Source organism: Vespula vulgaris, chromosome 14, assembly GCF_905475345.1.
Source record: "Vespula vulgaris chromosome 14, iyVesVulg1.1, whole genome shotgun sequence".
NCBI classification, from domain to species: Eukaryota; Metazoa; Arthropoda; class Insecta; order Hymenoptera; family Vespidae; genus Vespula; species Vespula vulgaris.
The window spans coordinates 5,053,132-5,068,686 of NC_066599.1; the positions used below are offsets into that span (position 1 = coordinate 5,053,132).

The 15,555-nt window shown below is 34.2% G+C and overlaps 2 protein-coding genes across 4 annotated transcripts; both read right to left on the bottom strand.

Moving 5' to 3' along the window:
• Window positions 1-41: 41 nt before the first annotated feature.
• Window positions 42-5,219, bottom strand: LOC127069206 (synaptic vesicle glycoprotein 2B-like). Its single transcript, XM_051005985.1, has 11 exons — window positions 4,650-5,219; window positions 4,395-4,451; window positions 3,761-3,922; window positions 3,510-3,672; window positions 3,287-3,408; window positions 2,956-3,194; window positions 2,639-2,865; window positions 2,295-2,512; window positions 1,543-1,702; window positions 992-1,119; window positions 42-829 (listed from the first exon to the last, which is right to left on the bottom strand). Exons 1-11 carry the CDS (start codon window positions 4,651-4,653, stop codon window positions 774-776), a joined length of 1,536 nt encoding a protein of 511 aa, XP_050861942.1. The 5' UTR covers window positions 4,654-5,219; the 3' UTR covers window positions 42-773.
• A 4,371-nt stretch (window positions 5,220-9,590) lies between these two features.
• On the bottom strand, window positions 9,591-14,418 carry LOC127069202 (synaptic vesicle glycoprotein 2C-like). Of its 3 annotated transcripts, XM_051005979.1 has the most exons (12): window positions 13,423-14,418; window positions 13,262-13,312; window positions 12,286-12,447; window positions 12,044-12,206; window positions 11,807-11,928; window positions 11,468-11,706; window positions 11,196-11,372; window positions 11,040-11,105; window positions 10,793-10,937; window positions 10,486-10,645; window positions 9,826-9,953; window positions 9,591-9,750 (listed from the first exon to the last, which is right to left on the bottom strand). In XM_051005979.1, the coding sequence occupies exons 1-12, from the start codon at window positions 13,610-13,612 to the stop codon at window positions 9,680-9,682; spliced, it is 1,674 nt and encodes a 557-aa protein (XP_050861936.1). In that variant the 5' UTR covers window positions 13,613-14,418; the 3' UTR covers window positions 9,591-9,679. The 3 variants fall into 3 exon arrangements, 2 of the variants coding, with proteins under 2 accessions (XP_050861936.1, XP_050861935.1); XM_051005978.1 differs by having other exon boundaries at window positions 11,040-11,372; XR_007783378.1 differs by lacking the exon at window positions 10,486-10,645 and having other exon boundaries at window positions 9,729-9,750; window positions 11,040-11,372.
• Window positions 14,419-15,555: the final 1,137 nt, after the last annotated feature.

The window sequence follows — 15,555 nt, forward strand, 5'->3', positions numbered from 1 at the left end:
TAAGAGATATGAAAGAAAGAAAAAAAAAAAACAGGGAAGTATTAATTAGACGAAACATGAAATCTTTGTTGAAGTCACAGAATTTCGTACCATGAATATGTCTGTACAGGTAGTACTATTCCTACTCGTTAATCCTTACGATTATAATATTAATAATGGTATAATAAATACGCATAGTATATGTGTATATGTATATGAGTATATGTCTGTGTGTGTGTATTTATGCGTTATTATAATTAGAATGAAAGTAATTAATAGAACCGGATAAAAATGACTTACTTTTAGATGAAATTATGAATAAATATGTATGTACGTCATGATCGATGATAAAAGTGCTTTCATTTTTTTTTTAGCATAGGACACGAATCAATCAACGTCTTACATCTGAATATCATTGTTCTCTCAATTGATATCGTCTTTTTAAGATACATTAGGAAGAATCGTGCGAGATGAAACGAATACGTGACTCATTGTAATACGAAACGTACGAATGGAATTACAATTGTCAATGGACATTTCTCATCGCTGTGTGTGTGTGTGTGTATGTGTACATTATACGCATATCATATATACACGCTTATATAAGTTCCGTGTATAATTCGAAGTGCTTTGCGAATATATACAGTCGTTACAATAATCATATAATAATGCGGATATAAATATTTTTTCTTCTTTCATTTTGGCCAATCCAATTCGTTGCATCTATATGTATGTTTACTTCCTTAAAGAGACACGAAGTCACGTTTCGTCGTGCAATTAAGTTTTCCCATTGTTTAATCGAGAGTTTCTTTTCCCGTTCGTGGAAGTATAAATGACAAAAAGCCGCATACTGTAAATTAATAGAAATCATATGGTTAGTACGATATATAAAGATTATTGCGAAAAAAATATATACATATGCGTACACTCCCACGTACGCGCACATCACATGTACACGCACGTGCACGCGCTCTCCTTTCCTTTCGTAAAAACATATTTGCTAAAAACTTACGAAACAAAAATGCGGCGAATATCACTATAGGAACGATGCAAGCTAAATCAATTAAATAACCGAATATTAAATTTCCAACCAAAGCGCCTAATCGACCCATCGTTAGAGATAAGGCTGCTGCCATTACCCTGGAAATAAAACCAATATTAATTAATTAACATTTAATAAACATTCTATATTCGTCGCCTAAATAGATTCTATGTAACTGTAGGATAATGCAAATCTAGGTTCATTAAAATCCTTAAAAAGCCGATAATACTATATTTCTAATACTATGTTTTCGTATTTCAAATCAAAATGAAACTGTTTATTCGTTTGATTTTTTTTCTGTTTATATCACTTAGATAACAATATTTAAATTGTACTAATGGAATAAACGAGGGATCCAAATTGGGTGTATATGATCACAGTTTGTCGCCACGTGATAAATTAAAAGAGGAAAAATTGCACATCTTATATGCGTGTCCCACTAAATGATAATAAATTATCGTTATGTATCGCGTTTTCTCGAATAAATAAATCAGAAAGGTAACATTGTGTCGTTTGCTTACCTGAGATTCGTCGGAAACATGTCGACGATTATGCAATAAACTAAAGAGATGCCGAGCGACGTTAAAGCTTCAAAGATGCATGATAGTATTAGGTTCTGAGTGGAGTTTATGACGAAATAAAAACCTACGGTTACTGCACCGGAGACTAGCAGCGATAAGACTGTAATAAAAAGCAATTCATTACTGGTACCATCCATTACTTGCATCCATTTTTCTAGGTGTTAGAAGTCTAATTATCTTGCTAGAATTCTCGCTAAAAATGTAACCCTCTTTTTTACCCGGTCTTTTTTAGGCTCGGGACGAACAAATATTTTAAACAAAATTTACTTGTTTCTTTTTTCTTTTTCTTTTTTACATAAAATATGTTGCCATCACAAAAAATATAGATTTCCGTTTAAATGAAAAACAAAGTTGAGCTTGAAATGAGCTATTTCCCCCTTGAAATCAAATAATTCTTATCTAAACAATTTCTCTCAAAAATTCCGTGTTTCCGAGATAAACACTTTTTACGCTGTATTTTGAATACTCGATATATATTATAGTATAGTATTATTATACTATATGAAATATGATCTATAGACTCGGAAAAGAAATATTGAAAACTTGGCATATGCAATAAAACATAATTTTATAGCGGTGATATGAAATAAGATTTAGAAAATAGAGATACAGATATGTGTATATACTTTAGTATGAGACTTCAAAATCACATGGCGTTATAGTAACTGTTAATCTACATTTGGAATACTTACTTAGAAAAAATTTCGCTCCTAGTTTATGTACAAAAATCGGTAATATGATGGAACCGGGTATGCAGGCGAGACCAATATAAACGGTATGCAGATAAACGTTTACACCGATCGTTGTTTCGCATCCATAAGGATCCAAATTGGTTGCATTGTCTGAAAGCGCTGATACTATACAAACGGACGTGGTCTTGCCAGGATTATCATGCTCGAATTCTTCGAATCTAAAAATACATGATCGTGAAAAAATTGTGAAATGATCATGAAAAAGTCGTGACAAGATCGTGACAATATCGTTGCGTCGGGATTGTTGACACGAAAAAAATATCACTTGCAAAGTATATATTTACCTAGTAAATAACTCAGGGAACCAAACCATAAGAGTGTAGTAACTGCTAGTAAGACCGAATTGAATAGCGCAAGCAAGTAACGTATTACGAAGATAAGGAGGTTTGTAAAGAGACATCGTTAATTCCCAAACCTCCGAAAAAAGAACTTTCAGATCTTTTTTCTTATGTAGTTTCAACGACCTCGTGCTCTTGTCCTTATTGTTAGTCTTTTCTTGTAAGCACTTAACCTGGCAAAAGTGATTTTAAGAGAACAATTAGTCGGCGGATTGGGAGCTAATGAAATTGTTTAATTTTTACGAAGAAACAAAGCTAATTACTGGGTATGTCTCAGGATCTTGACCAGTATTTTGAGCATAGATCCACTTGAATACTTCCAAGGCAGCGTCGGCTTCGCCGCACTCAAGCAAGAACTTTGGACTCTCTGGAAAAGCGAAGAGCCAAAGTCCCAAGACAATTGAAGGTAAGGCACAAAGTGCCACGAAGAGATTCCAAGATTTGAAGTGAAACATTTCTGATTCGTACCTGAGATCCAACGGTACGATTAACCAAGCGATTACTGTAAAGAAAATTTTTCTTTTTTCTTTATCCATTATAATCCAATTTCTTCGAATGAACGAACGATCAAACAGGAAAGTTATTAAAACTTACGAGGTAATAATATTACACCGACCGTCCAGAACATTTCCATCCAACAAAGGCACCTTTCGCGATATTTGGTCGGTTGAAATTCACCTAAATATGGGAAACAAATTCCCATCGCACCAGTCACCCTATTCGAACGAAGAAAATTACGTTGATATTCGTTGGTTAAATGATCGTTCAATTATTTCTCGAATCTTTTTAAACGCGTTCGAAACGAATAGTTACATACGCGAATCCATTGAAAAACCGGAAGACTAGAAAGACCCAATAATATTGGACGAACGACGAAATGACGCCGACTATGCCGTCCATTAATAAGGTAGCTATCAGTACTACTTTTCTACCTTTGGTATCAGCCAGGCATCCCCATATATATGACCCAACCACCATACCTATGAATGGACGACAAGAGATTCGTTAAAACAATTTACTCGGTTAACACTATAAATATAATATAAAGTATGCTTCGATAATGCTTACCCAACATTGGAGATGCCGTTAGCCATCCTTTTGCAGTGGAATCCATTTCCAGGTCGCATTGTGCAGCCGGTAAAACGAAAGAGAGTATTGTAACGCCGATGGCTGTATCCATGTAAATTAGCCCGCATATCGCCAGTAACATGTAGTGAAACTTTCCAAATCCTATTAATGAGTGAACGCAATAAATAAGAAATGATAAACCCGACATATATGCATCTTCAGTCAAGACACTTTTTTCATTTTAAAGGGGATCCAATAATGATCACTCGTATTATTGGGACGTTATAACGCAGTACGATAAATTTATAAACGAGATAATAAATTGATCGTTGGGATGACAAGATTATAATGACAATTTTGAAATTACTAAATCATATTTTTGACTTTAATCGAAAATGTCTAACGATAGTACCTTTCACATGGGTGGTTTAATGTTACAATACGATTGCTGATAAGAGACTAGGCGTTTTCTAATAGACGCGTATACGTATGTCGTTATAAAAATCATTTCTATTAATTGCTAAACTATTAATAAATTTAATGAAAATAAAATGCACGATGCTTCATCGAAGTAAGATAAAGGATTAAAAATTTTAACTCGATAAGATATTATTTTTTTTATCAATGAACGTACCTGTTACGGTGATTGCATGCTCGAAGTCGGCACCTCCGTCTGCCAAGAAATCGAGTCCTATAAAAATAATAAGAAATAATGTACACAAATATACAGACAGACAGACACACGCACAATTTAATTTGAAAGTTTATCGTAATTGTCACGACATTGTAACAACTTATTTCAATGGCTCGCGTAATGGAAAATAAGAGATATTTTTCATCTTGATCGTTTGCCTTGTTCGCATAATCTTTCTTCGTGGAAGAAACTTACCCATGATCGTTCGTGGTCAATCGAGACTTGTTCAAATCGCAAAGCGTCCTCGTCAGTTTCGGTGGTGCGGAGGTTACGACGAAGGACTTTGTTTGGGGGGTCCTGCAGGCAGTTACGATGATGCACTGTCGCTTTCCCGTACGTGTACCACGGTTTTGTCTTCTGCCGTAAAGGCTGCACGCCACGCTCATTGGTGAATACTCGGTGGTATCTGATCGCCGTCTTTATCGCTTAAGCGAATTCGACGATTTCCACCAAGAGAATTTTCTCCCGATGTCTTCTCACTTAAACCCCGACGAGATTCTCTTATTTCGGTCTTCCTTCGAAATCAAAAGAAAGAAACTGATTGTTTTCTCCCCGATCTTGCCCGATCTCTATTTTAAATCGGCGGAACAAGCCAAAACCTTTCCCTTCTTCACTGTACCCTTAGGAATCGTGTCAAGAGTACACCAAAGAATGACAACCAACCGATCTTCCACCTTAGCCTAATCGCCGGTGAATGAACGCTACTGGACAGAAATCGATTCTACCTTCTTTACGTATCTCGAGCCCATTCCAGTAGCCCATTCTCTTAAGCGAGATAAGATATTATTACCCCTTCCCCGACGCAATCCATCTTTTCTTTTTTCTCCTTCTGTCTTTCTCTTTCTTTCTTTCTTTCTCTTTTTTTTTTAAATCGTCATCGTCGAAAAAGATGAGACCTGATACTCCGTAATCCATAAAATACCTTTGACGGCAAAGCCAAGCGCGTTCGAAATCAATGATTAAAGTTTCAACGAAGAGTTCAACGATGATCTTCATTATGAACGATTTTAATTTCTCTTAATCAGCCGATGATAGTTATTTTAGAAATATACTACTTATACTAAATTCGATCTTTTTTCTTTTCACCAAATTTAAATATCTCTTCTTCGATCTCTCGGATTATCTCCGATGAGATAAGAAAAAATAATATTTTTGGAGAATCCACGCTACAATACGTAAGATAAGAACTTTGTATTATTTCCTTTTCTTTCTTCGAAAGAAGTTAAATCCTTAAGAAGACAATGGTCCACGTACGTCTCCATTGTCGATCATGTGAGCCATTATAAGGCATAAAGTTATAAGATCACCTGATGTGGTTCAATTTCCCTTTAAGATTTCGAGAAAGATCTTTATCTTGAACTACCAGTTAACAATTTCTGCATTTTTCTATCGTAAGAATATGAAAGTCATACCGACAACATGATCCATTTGTTTGAACTCGGTTAATTGACGAAAGATAACGAGTTCTTGTTTCATCGAAAGCAAGGATAGATACGTCATGAATCGCTACCTTTTTCATAGCTTCTTTCTGATATACGTCAGAATAAATATCTTGGATTATTAAGTCATTTTGATAACGAATGGGATCTTCATCTTCGCGTGAAAGAAGGCGAAGGTGAAGAGTTCTTCTCTTTATACTGAATCTAAGTATATCTCAAAGAAATAAAATAAAACATATCAACGAACGATACAGTCGATCTACAAACGACCAATTTATCTATCATTTATGCATTCTTCTTCAGAAAGAACGGAAATTCACGAAGAAAATGAAATGTACGTTTTTCTTTTTATCTTTCTTTTTCTTTTTCTTTCGAAACGATCGAACATGAATGGTTATTCGTCATGACGAGTAAGTAATTCCTTTGTCGAGTCAACTACGAATGTATCGTAGTTTGTCGATCTTTCGAGCTTCGTAAGCGAGAGAAAATTTTTGCGAAATATTTTACGAGGCTTAAGCTAAGCAAACATTTTTAAGTGCAATAACCGTGAAAGATTACTAAGAAATAAAGTTGACGTTCATCACGTAACCTCACGACTTATCTGATCGGCTATTGTTAAAAACAGATCAAAAAGCTTTCCCGACAATATATCTCCGATCTAGACTGCTTTAAATTGATCGTCACTTAAGTCCGTACTTATGGATTGAATTACCTATTTTAACGCAAACATGTTTATGGTCGACGATCATAAATGTTTTAATAATGTTTTATGGTCTAAATGTTTTTAGTCTTGGACATTTTAAATTTCTCTTTCTCTCTTTTCCTCTTTTTCAATAAAAATTTGTTGATTTCATATAGTCTGATTTAATATGTTGACAAGTTTAGGAATACTAATCAACAGAATACGATAAAAGCGGACAGGAGAAGAAAGAAGAAACGTCGATATTTCTGATCCTTATCACAATCGGATCGATTACGGATCCGAACGAATCGCAAACGGATAAGTTAGTCAGCAAGTACAATCCCACTCTATACGATCGAACGTCACGCAATTGATCGATTTCTTTTCGAAGTACGTTACATCACGATAAAAGCGTCAAAATGTATTCATGGAAAGTCTAGAAATGAGATTTGAAAAAGAATCGCAGCATTTAACTCGTTCGAGATATTTTATCTTTGATCTTTCACGTTATATCTTTTTCGTAGGAGACTATTTCAAGCCGATAGACTGTTCGATTGCAAATGGATTAGAAGAGATTACTTTACTTAACTTGAAAATGGAGTCGCGAATGTTTGAGAAATCATTATTTTTATTTATGAGATCGTTGTATCAGAGCACCCGACGAGCGTTATAAATCGATCATTAAGTTCTCCTCATCGTTCTGAAGAAACAACAAAACTAATATGATCAGATTTTGTTGGCACACGATCTATAAAAAAAGGGATCTCTGCCAAATGTTCGGTCAGCGCATCGTCGTCTTTTATTCGTTCGACGCTTTTATAACGAACCGTTTTATAAACATTTACGTTCTTCCGTCTAATTATCTTTATTCTCTTTCACGTTTCTTTAACTCTTTGAAAATTATTGACAGTGACTTAATCTTTCCCGTCGATGAAACAAAAAGAGTAATAAGAAAAGCAAAGTAAACAATCTTCAACGATATTGTCAACGAACACTGATAAATGCACTCGTACTCGTACGATATGGATGAGACATTTTTCATCGGTAATTACGTAGCAATAGCTAATAATCCAAAACTGGCGCTTTGCCCGAGGGAAAAATGTCTCAAAATAATAAAAGACGTCGAATGCGAGCGACAGCATCTGCGAACTACGCTATCAGTTTAATTTCTCTCGAGATTTTCTACCGCTTCGTAAAAAAGAAAAAGGAGGAAAAGTAAAGGAAAAAAAAGAAGAAAAAGGAAAGAAAAGCAAAAAAGGAAATAGAAAAGAAGAGTAGGATGGATTGTTTAAAATTTATCTCGTTTCGAAAAGGATCGAGCTATTTTTCGAATGATTCGAGATATCTACCCTTGTTAACGTTGTCACAGAGGCAATTGACGAAGCTGAAGAGAAGAAACCGATATTGTGACAAATGGAGAAGAAATAAAAGAAAGAAACAAATATAACAATCAATCACCAGAGAGGTCAATCACTAGTAGTGCGTGTTGGTTTAGGAAAATGAACGGTGCGACGGTATAAGGGCGTCGTCAGATAACAGGAAGGATGTCGTCGGGTCTACGTCTCTGAATTTGTTCTCTTCCGTTTGAATCGAAACGTTAAAGAAATGAACGTTGAAGAGCCGACATTGGTTTTGATGCCAAACGTAACAGCCAACTCCGACACGAGGCGAGGCGACGCTACACGACGCGACACAACGCGACGCAATGTAACGCAAGGTGACGCCAAGTGACACGTTAATTCGCACCATACATATACACGCGCAATTCTCTCTCTCTCTCCCTCTCTCCCTTTATTTCGCTCTTTCTCGGATTGCTATCTTCGAACTTGTAAATCGAAAGTTTTCGTTTTCGTTTAGGAGGAGAGATATTGTTTGGTCCCGTGTCTGGACGCCAATCGGATGGCACTGCCGAGTCTCCTTACGTATTCCTACCTTGTAACTCTTTTCGAAAAGTTATGTATGTTAGTTTATATCGATATAAGTAAGGCACATTGTAGATTGGCGTGCCAATGCGGTCTTAACCAGTCATTTCCGGATGTTTATTTTTCGTACACATTGGCTAGAAGACTTTGCGAAAGGGAAGCTCGTTGGTCAACATCAAGGACGTTCGTGTTGCCAAAAATATTAGGGCGATCGTTCGCCAAATAATTTTGTTTTCCTTTTCCACCTATTTGAAAGTGTCTCTATGAATTATCTTTGAAACAAGTCAATGGTCTCGTTTAATGTAGGAAATAGTTTCTTCTTTATCTCCTTTATTTTATTTTATCTTTTCTTTTTTTTTTACACAATACGACCCTAACATGCACGAATTAGAGTTGATAAAATTTTGTTAATTAAATTAGAACGTGCAATTTGCATGGAACGTTGAAAATTATGATAGTTATGAAACAATGTGAACATTGTGCTTCGTCGATTCACGTTCTATGGGTGAAATTGTTAAATAATATTACAGTTTTTTTTTTTTTTGAGAAATAATCTATTTTTTCATGTATATTCGAGTTCTATTGATTTCTAATCCCATGGTTTTGGAAATTGTTTAAAAATCTCTTTGGGGATTTAATGTCATCTTTGTAAAATGGTAATATTTCGAATGAAGTCGTACGGTAACTGTTCATCCTTAATTGCGTATCGCAATAAGCGTCCCATTTTTTTCACGCGATGTAGTTGTTATCGGAAGGTCGGTTAAGCCTGACTAAGGCTAAGGTACGATGAAAAAAAAAAAATATCTGTGAGATAATATATGTCACGGTATACTTTCGAAATTTATATTCTTGAGAAGTAAACTGAGTGAGCGCGTTGATTTTGAAGACGTACAAACGAGTATTCCTACCTTTGTTCTATCGTGATCTACCACGTTGACCTTATTAATGAAACAAACATTCTTATTATCTGCGCTTTGAACGGTAGGAAATAGAAAAATTCCATGATAAATAGTGTTTCAATCATGTTTCAAAGAACAATGTAGTAAAAACACGAAAACAAATAAAAAGAAAAGAAAAAGAAGGGAGACGTATCGAAGTTGTATATTTTTATTTATTTTTTTTTCATTCTTCGAGAATATCTCTAAATAGCTCGTTGTAGAAAATATCCCAATTGTAATATCTTCAGAATTTGGTTATCTTTGCTTTTTTCATTTCTTTCTTTTTCGGTGTAAGCAAGCAGAGTATACCGCACACTAAAAGTGAAAATTTAAGTTGAAGACTGATTGTTTAGATAATTCTTTAGATTCATTAATATTATTAGCACTCACCAAAAAGTTGTAAGCCTACCAATATAATAACGACCCTGCAATGATAATCAATCAACATTCCGGTCATCAAGTTCCCCATCATTGCTCCTAACCGACTAAAAAATGAAGCAAGACCGGCTGCTATTGATCTGAAAAAAAAGCAACAAAGAGAAATTTTGCGATTATTAATTCCCTCTCTCTCTCTCTCTCTCTCTCTCTCTCTCTCTCTCTCTCTCCCTCTTTCTCTCCTTCTCTCTTTCTTCCATGTATTATCTCTCGTAACGATCGATCTCGAACGATACGACGGATTCTTATTGATCGATTAACAAAACAACCATTACAATCGAAACTTCTACACGTGTTTGTTATCATACATTTTTACTTCGATCGAATTTGATTTTCTTCGACACATATGATCGATTAGGCGAAGTAAGATAATACTGTATATAATGCTCTATAAATAAACATGTGAACCGAGAAAAAAATATACGAATTGTGTATTTGTATCTTTTGATAAATATCTCACGAGAGAAATCAATGTCGGTAGATATAAAATCCTAAACATAAAAAGCCATGTACTAGACTTGTTAAGATTATGTTTAAAACTGTGTGTAAGCAGTTTAGAATAAAATGAATAGTTAGATTTGTTTATAATGACATAAGACACCTTAGATGCGATACCTTAAATGAGTTGGATAGAAGTCGATCAACATACAGGAGACAACGCTAACGCAAATCGATGTAACGGACTCAAAGATACACGAGATGACTAAATTTTCAACAGATGTTTTAACAAGAAAAATACAGAAGGATACAATACTGGCTATTATCGTACCGACAACTAAAACAAAAAAAGGCAGACATGATATATCTTGATCAATAAGTGTTGACTAATCAAAATATATTATGACACAAAGTATATTAAAATCAATACGTGTAAAAAGAAGTATGTTGATTTGTTTCCATAATTGCGTTGACAATGACTCACCTAAAAAGAATTTATATCCTAAACGATTTATTAAGAGAGGTAACGTAAGACCAATAGGAACGCCTGATAATGCTAAAATAAATGCATATAAGAAGACGCTGCTCTGTATCGGAGTATTGCAACCGAAGGGATCCGTACTCGTTATCTAGAAAGAAATGATAGAATATATATATATATATATATATATATATATATATATATATATTTGGAGAGATTGTAAAAAGTTCATTTCAAATTGTTCGCTCACGGTTTTGTTGTTCTTCTCAAATGCGACAACGGTGCATACAGTGGCCGATCGATTAGGAAAATGTTCCTGAAATTCGGCATATCTTCGAAAAAGATCAGGCAACCACAGAAGCAACATATAGTAAGAAGTCATAATCAAATATGTGGCGGAACATACAATGAAGGTCCTATGCAAGTATGGCTTTCGTACGAGCATCAACGTTTGCAAAAAAGTATTCGTTATAATAATCTTCAATGATTTTGGTTCGATCGTCTCTTCTTTCTCGTTCATCTTTTCTTCTAAACGAAAGACCAGTTCTGAAAGCAACTGGTTTTCACAGTTTTTCAAATTCGTCTATTCAAATAAGAGAAGTATTGAATATTGAAAATTTGAAGTTGATCGATATGTTTAATTAAATTTTCAAGAAAATTTGATAAAAATGAACTCACCAAATATTTTTCCAAAGAATTCCCCGTATTCTCTGAATACATTCTAGTTAAAACCTTCAACATCTTAACATTTTGTCCGGTCTCGGCAAGATACTTTGGAGTTTCTGGAAAGAATGATAACCAAATCCCAATTGTAAAAGATGGCAAAGAACAGATCATGATGAACAAGTTCCACGAGTGAAAGGAAAACGTGTCAGTCTTATATTTTATGTCCAACGGGACCGTAGCCCAGGCTACGCCTGAAAAGATAAAAAAGGATGCTAAAAAGAAAAAACAAAAAAAAAGAAAAGAAAAAGGAAAAAAAATGGAAATGAATGCGAAGAGAATTGGGATACTTACACGCGACGATTACCATTCCCATTACCCATGCCGTTTCCATCCATGAGAGAAACAAATCACGTTTTTTAATTGGTTGAAATTCGGCAAGATATGTATAGAGCAACGTTAACTGTCCACATATACTGAAAATTTGTTAACGCAGATAGTCTAGGGACAAAATTTTTTATGGCGTACAACGTACGCAGCTCGATGAATTCGTCAATAAGTTTTGTCGTTTGTGTTTTTGATCATACTAACGCCAGACCGCTGATAAATTTGACTAACACGAAGCCCCAATAAAATGGTATCAGCGATGCTAAGAATTCTGAGCCACCGTGAAGGAAGAGACATGCCAGGAGAGAAATTCTCCGTCCTTTCGTATCAGCGAGGCAGCCCCAGAAATAAGAACCCGACAACATACCTGAAGAGAATACATTCATTTATATCTATAAAGAGGCAACACAGCCATAACCGTGATGCAATCAATTGCGCGAATTTACCTAGCATGGTCGATACAGTCAGGTGACCTTTGTCTTCCGTCGTCATCTTAAAATCGCATGCCGCCGCTGGCAAAATAAATCCTATGCTCAGCATGCCAAAGGCAGCATTCATACAGATAAGAGCGGAAACGGCCAAGACTTTGAAATTAAACTTTCCAAATCCTCAAATAAATAATTTAAGTACACTCAATAATTAATGATAATTAATTGCTAATTAATAATAATAATTAAGTACTAAGTTTGTTCATTGGTGTTATTTTAGGAACGAGTCAGCTAACATAATTTCTTATTAAGCTTCTATCTAACATAATTTTAAATATCATAATTATCAAAGTCACAAATATGGGAAGGAAGTAGTTTATTTAATTTAATCTTAATTTAATTTTTTTATCTCGAAATTAACAATTAAAAACATTACATGATTCAATTTATATAAAAAATGTGTTTTCAATGAAATTTAAATACGAAGTAAAGAATTAGTTTGACGTATAAAGACATTTTTTTATCTATAGATCGAACGATTAGGATGTAGAAAGATTGATCGATCGTTTTCTTTTCTTTATTTCCTTCGGCATTTTAATTGATTTATTAACTTGCTAGATGCATACCATTCCATTGACACTTATTATCATGTTGTTTACAAGTGTCGCATAAGCAGAGTCAATCGATTAATGGAACAAGATCAAATTATTGGTTGAAAGAAAATAATTGTAAGAAACAATTGTCTCTTTATCGTTCCATTCACCTATCTATATGTTTTATCGTACATCGTTATGTTTTATATCGTTCATGCAGAAATAAGACATATAATCTATATTCAATAGAAAGTCGTGATTTTTGATTAAACGCAGAAATGCATTAGATCTAGTTCTTACATTAAATGCCATTCTGAATTAGATATCATTAGAAAATATCATGAAAAAGCTCATACGATTGATATGTGCAATCGAATCATAATAAATATTATGTAAAATACCTGTTTCGTTAAGAGCATCTTGCACAATGATTTCATCGGTTTGCCGGATCTCTGCGAGTAAGAAAAAAGTTCACACTCGTAATATTATTATTCGCGAGAAACGAATTCATCATATTCCAAAACATTATTCCTTTCCACTCTCCTCGTAAATAATTTCTTACCTACGTTGAACTTTGTTAGATGATGTTGACGATGATGAGAAGGGGCAGGAGAAGGAGGAGGAGGAAGAGGAGGAGGAGGAAGAGATGGAGGAGGAGGAGGTGGAGGAGGAGGAGCAGGAGGTGGAGCAAGAGGAGGAGGACAACGAAGCAAGATATCCTCAACACCGTGTTCCTCGCTTCTCAACGACATTTGAAAACTCGAATATTTCTTATTGTAGCCTCGATCAAAATTATTCCTTAATGAAGAGAGTTCGCGACTAGAAAATATATTCAATGTCAAATGATTAAAATGTCATGATGAGATAACAAAAGAGGCTATAAACAAGAATATAGAGATATGTCAAGGATGTCGTTTCCTTTTGTCTTTTTTCACTGACTCGATGTTCATCGAAACATAGCAAAGTCGAAAGACTGGATCAACTCTATTATAAGGCGATCACGACACTGGCGTGCTTTTACGTAATTGATCGTGCAGTAGCACGTGATAACGTTTATCGGAGGCGTTACGAGAAATTCCCATTTAATAAAATCAGTCGATTGTCGAGAGTAGGCACTGGATTTTAAAGTCGCAGGTCGTGTATTTTTTCTCCCCTCTTATCTTCCATCACCTCCTCTGTTGCTCTCCAATTTTCGATAATGTCTCCTCTTAATTGTTTGAGATAATGAGACATCTTATTCGATTTCATCTTTTTTATTCTCAACTTAACAATGACAATGTCACTGGCATTTACATTAATACTTATTTAAATTTAATGAAACGTGTTTGACTCTTTAACTCTTATCGACTGATAAGATCGTTAATATTTTACCAATGTTATTTAAAAAATCCACGTTGTTTCTTGATGAACGTAGAATTTCGTGCAAAATAATAAGATGAATTTATTAATCTGTGCGACATTTTCTTAAAATAATTTATACCCGTATGGATCGTAACTCGCAAGTAAAAAGTACTTGGAACGTGAATAAAAAGCGATCGTTCCGCTCTTACTCGAAGCGAGCGACTAGCACGCGAGTAGGCATCGTTGATTTTGCAAGAGACTATTTTTGTACTCGACGCATTCTATTAAATAGAAACGACGCACAGTGTTTCTAAAACCCAAAAACGTAATCAAAATATAAAGGTGTTTTTCAATTTAGCAACATTTAGTAATATTTAGTATACAAAAGTTTTCAAGGTCATGTACGGGACATTCCGTTTTAATTGTTATGACCAAATATCTCTGATATTATGAATTTTATAAAGAAATATTTTCAAATAAAACTAGTTTTTGAGAAAAAATGTAATACCTATTGCATCTATTTCGTAGAGGTTCCTGTTGTCAAGATTAGAAGTCATAATAATTTTTTTAAATAGAAATTAATAATTGAAGTCGAACAAAAGTTGTAGAGAGTATTAATATAAATCGAGCAAATATCTGCAATGTACGTTTTCATCGATATTTCATGACGCCTTGGAATTGAACAAACTTCGCGATGATGCGATTATAAATAATGCAATTAATTTCCCTACAAACATCTAATAATTATTGAATTCATCGATCAATTTTTTTGTCCCATTTTTTTATTTATTTATCTTTATTCATATATTTTTGAAGTTGTGATCATTCGAAGCTCGATACTCTTTACCAGTCATAAAGAACATTATGTATATAGTTAATTAAACATACAATATATTGTACACAGTTAATTAAACTTCAAGGTGCCATAACTCGATAAAATATCGATCAAAAAGCTACATTATAGATACCCATTGGATTCGTATTGATATTCTCTGTAACTTTTGTTCAGCTTAAAATATCGATTTTCAATTAAAAAAGATTGTTGTGATTATATTTAGTATCCTGACGGGAACGTCTATGAAATAACTGCAATACGTATTGCATTTCCTCCTCAAAACCTAGCAATTTTTATTTAAAATATATTTTTATACAATCCATTAAATCGGAAATATTTAATGAAATTATTTAAAATGAGCCATACTCTATATATTTAAAAAATATCTTGGCATATTAAACATGATATATTAACATTTGCAAAATCGTTGATTACGGATTAAAAGTTAAAATTACAAAAAGTAAAATGACGTATCCAATATAGCGGACATATATATTTAAAAAATATTAAATTTAGCTG

Bases quoted from the DNA above. Each gene is read 5' to 3' on its own strand.
- LOC127069202 (XM_051005978.1), bottom strand. From the start codon at position 13,612: ATGTCGTTGAGAAGCGAGGAACACGGTGTTGAGGATATCTTGCTTCGT. The intron at 13,313-13,422 runs GTAAGAAATTAT...TCTTACTCGCAG, and splicing joins TCTAACAAAGTTCAACGTAG to AGATCCGGCAAACCGATGAA. The intron at 12,448-13,261 runs GTATTTTACATA...TATTTATTTGAG, and splicing joins AGATGCTCTTAACGAAACAG to GATTTGGAAAGTTTAATTTC.
- LOC127069206 (XM_051005985.1), bottom strand. The intron at 3,195-3,286 runs GTAAGTTTTAAT...TTTTCTTTACAG, and splicing joins CGGTGTAATATTATTACCTC to TAATCGCTTGGTTAATCGTA. The intron at 2,866-2,955 runs GTAATTAGCTTT...CACTTTTGCCAG, and splicing joins AAGATCCTGAGACATACCCA to GTTAAGTGCTTACAAGAAAA.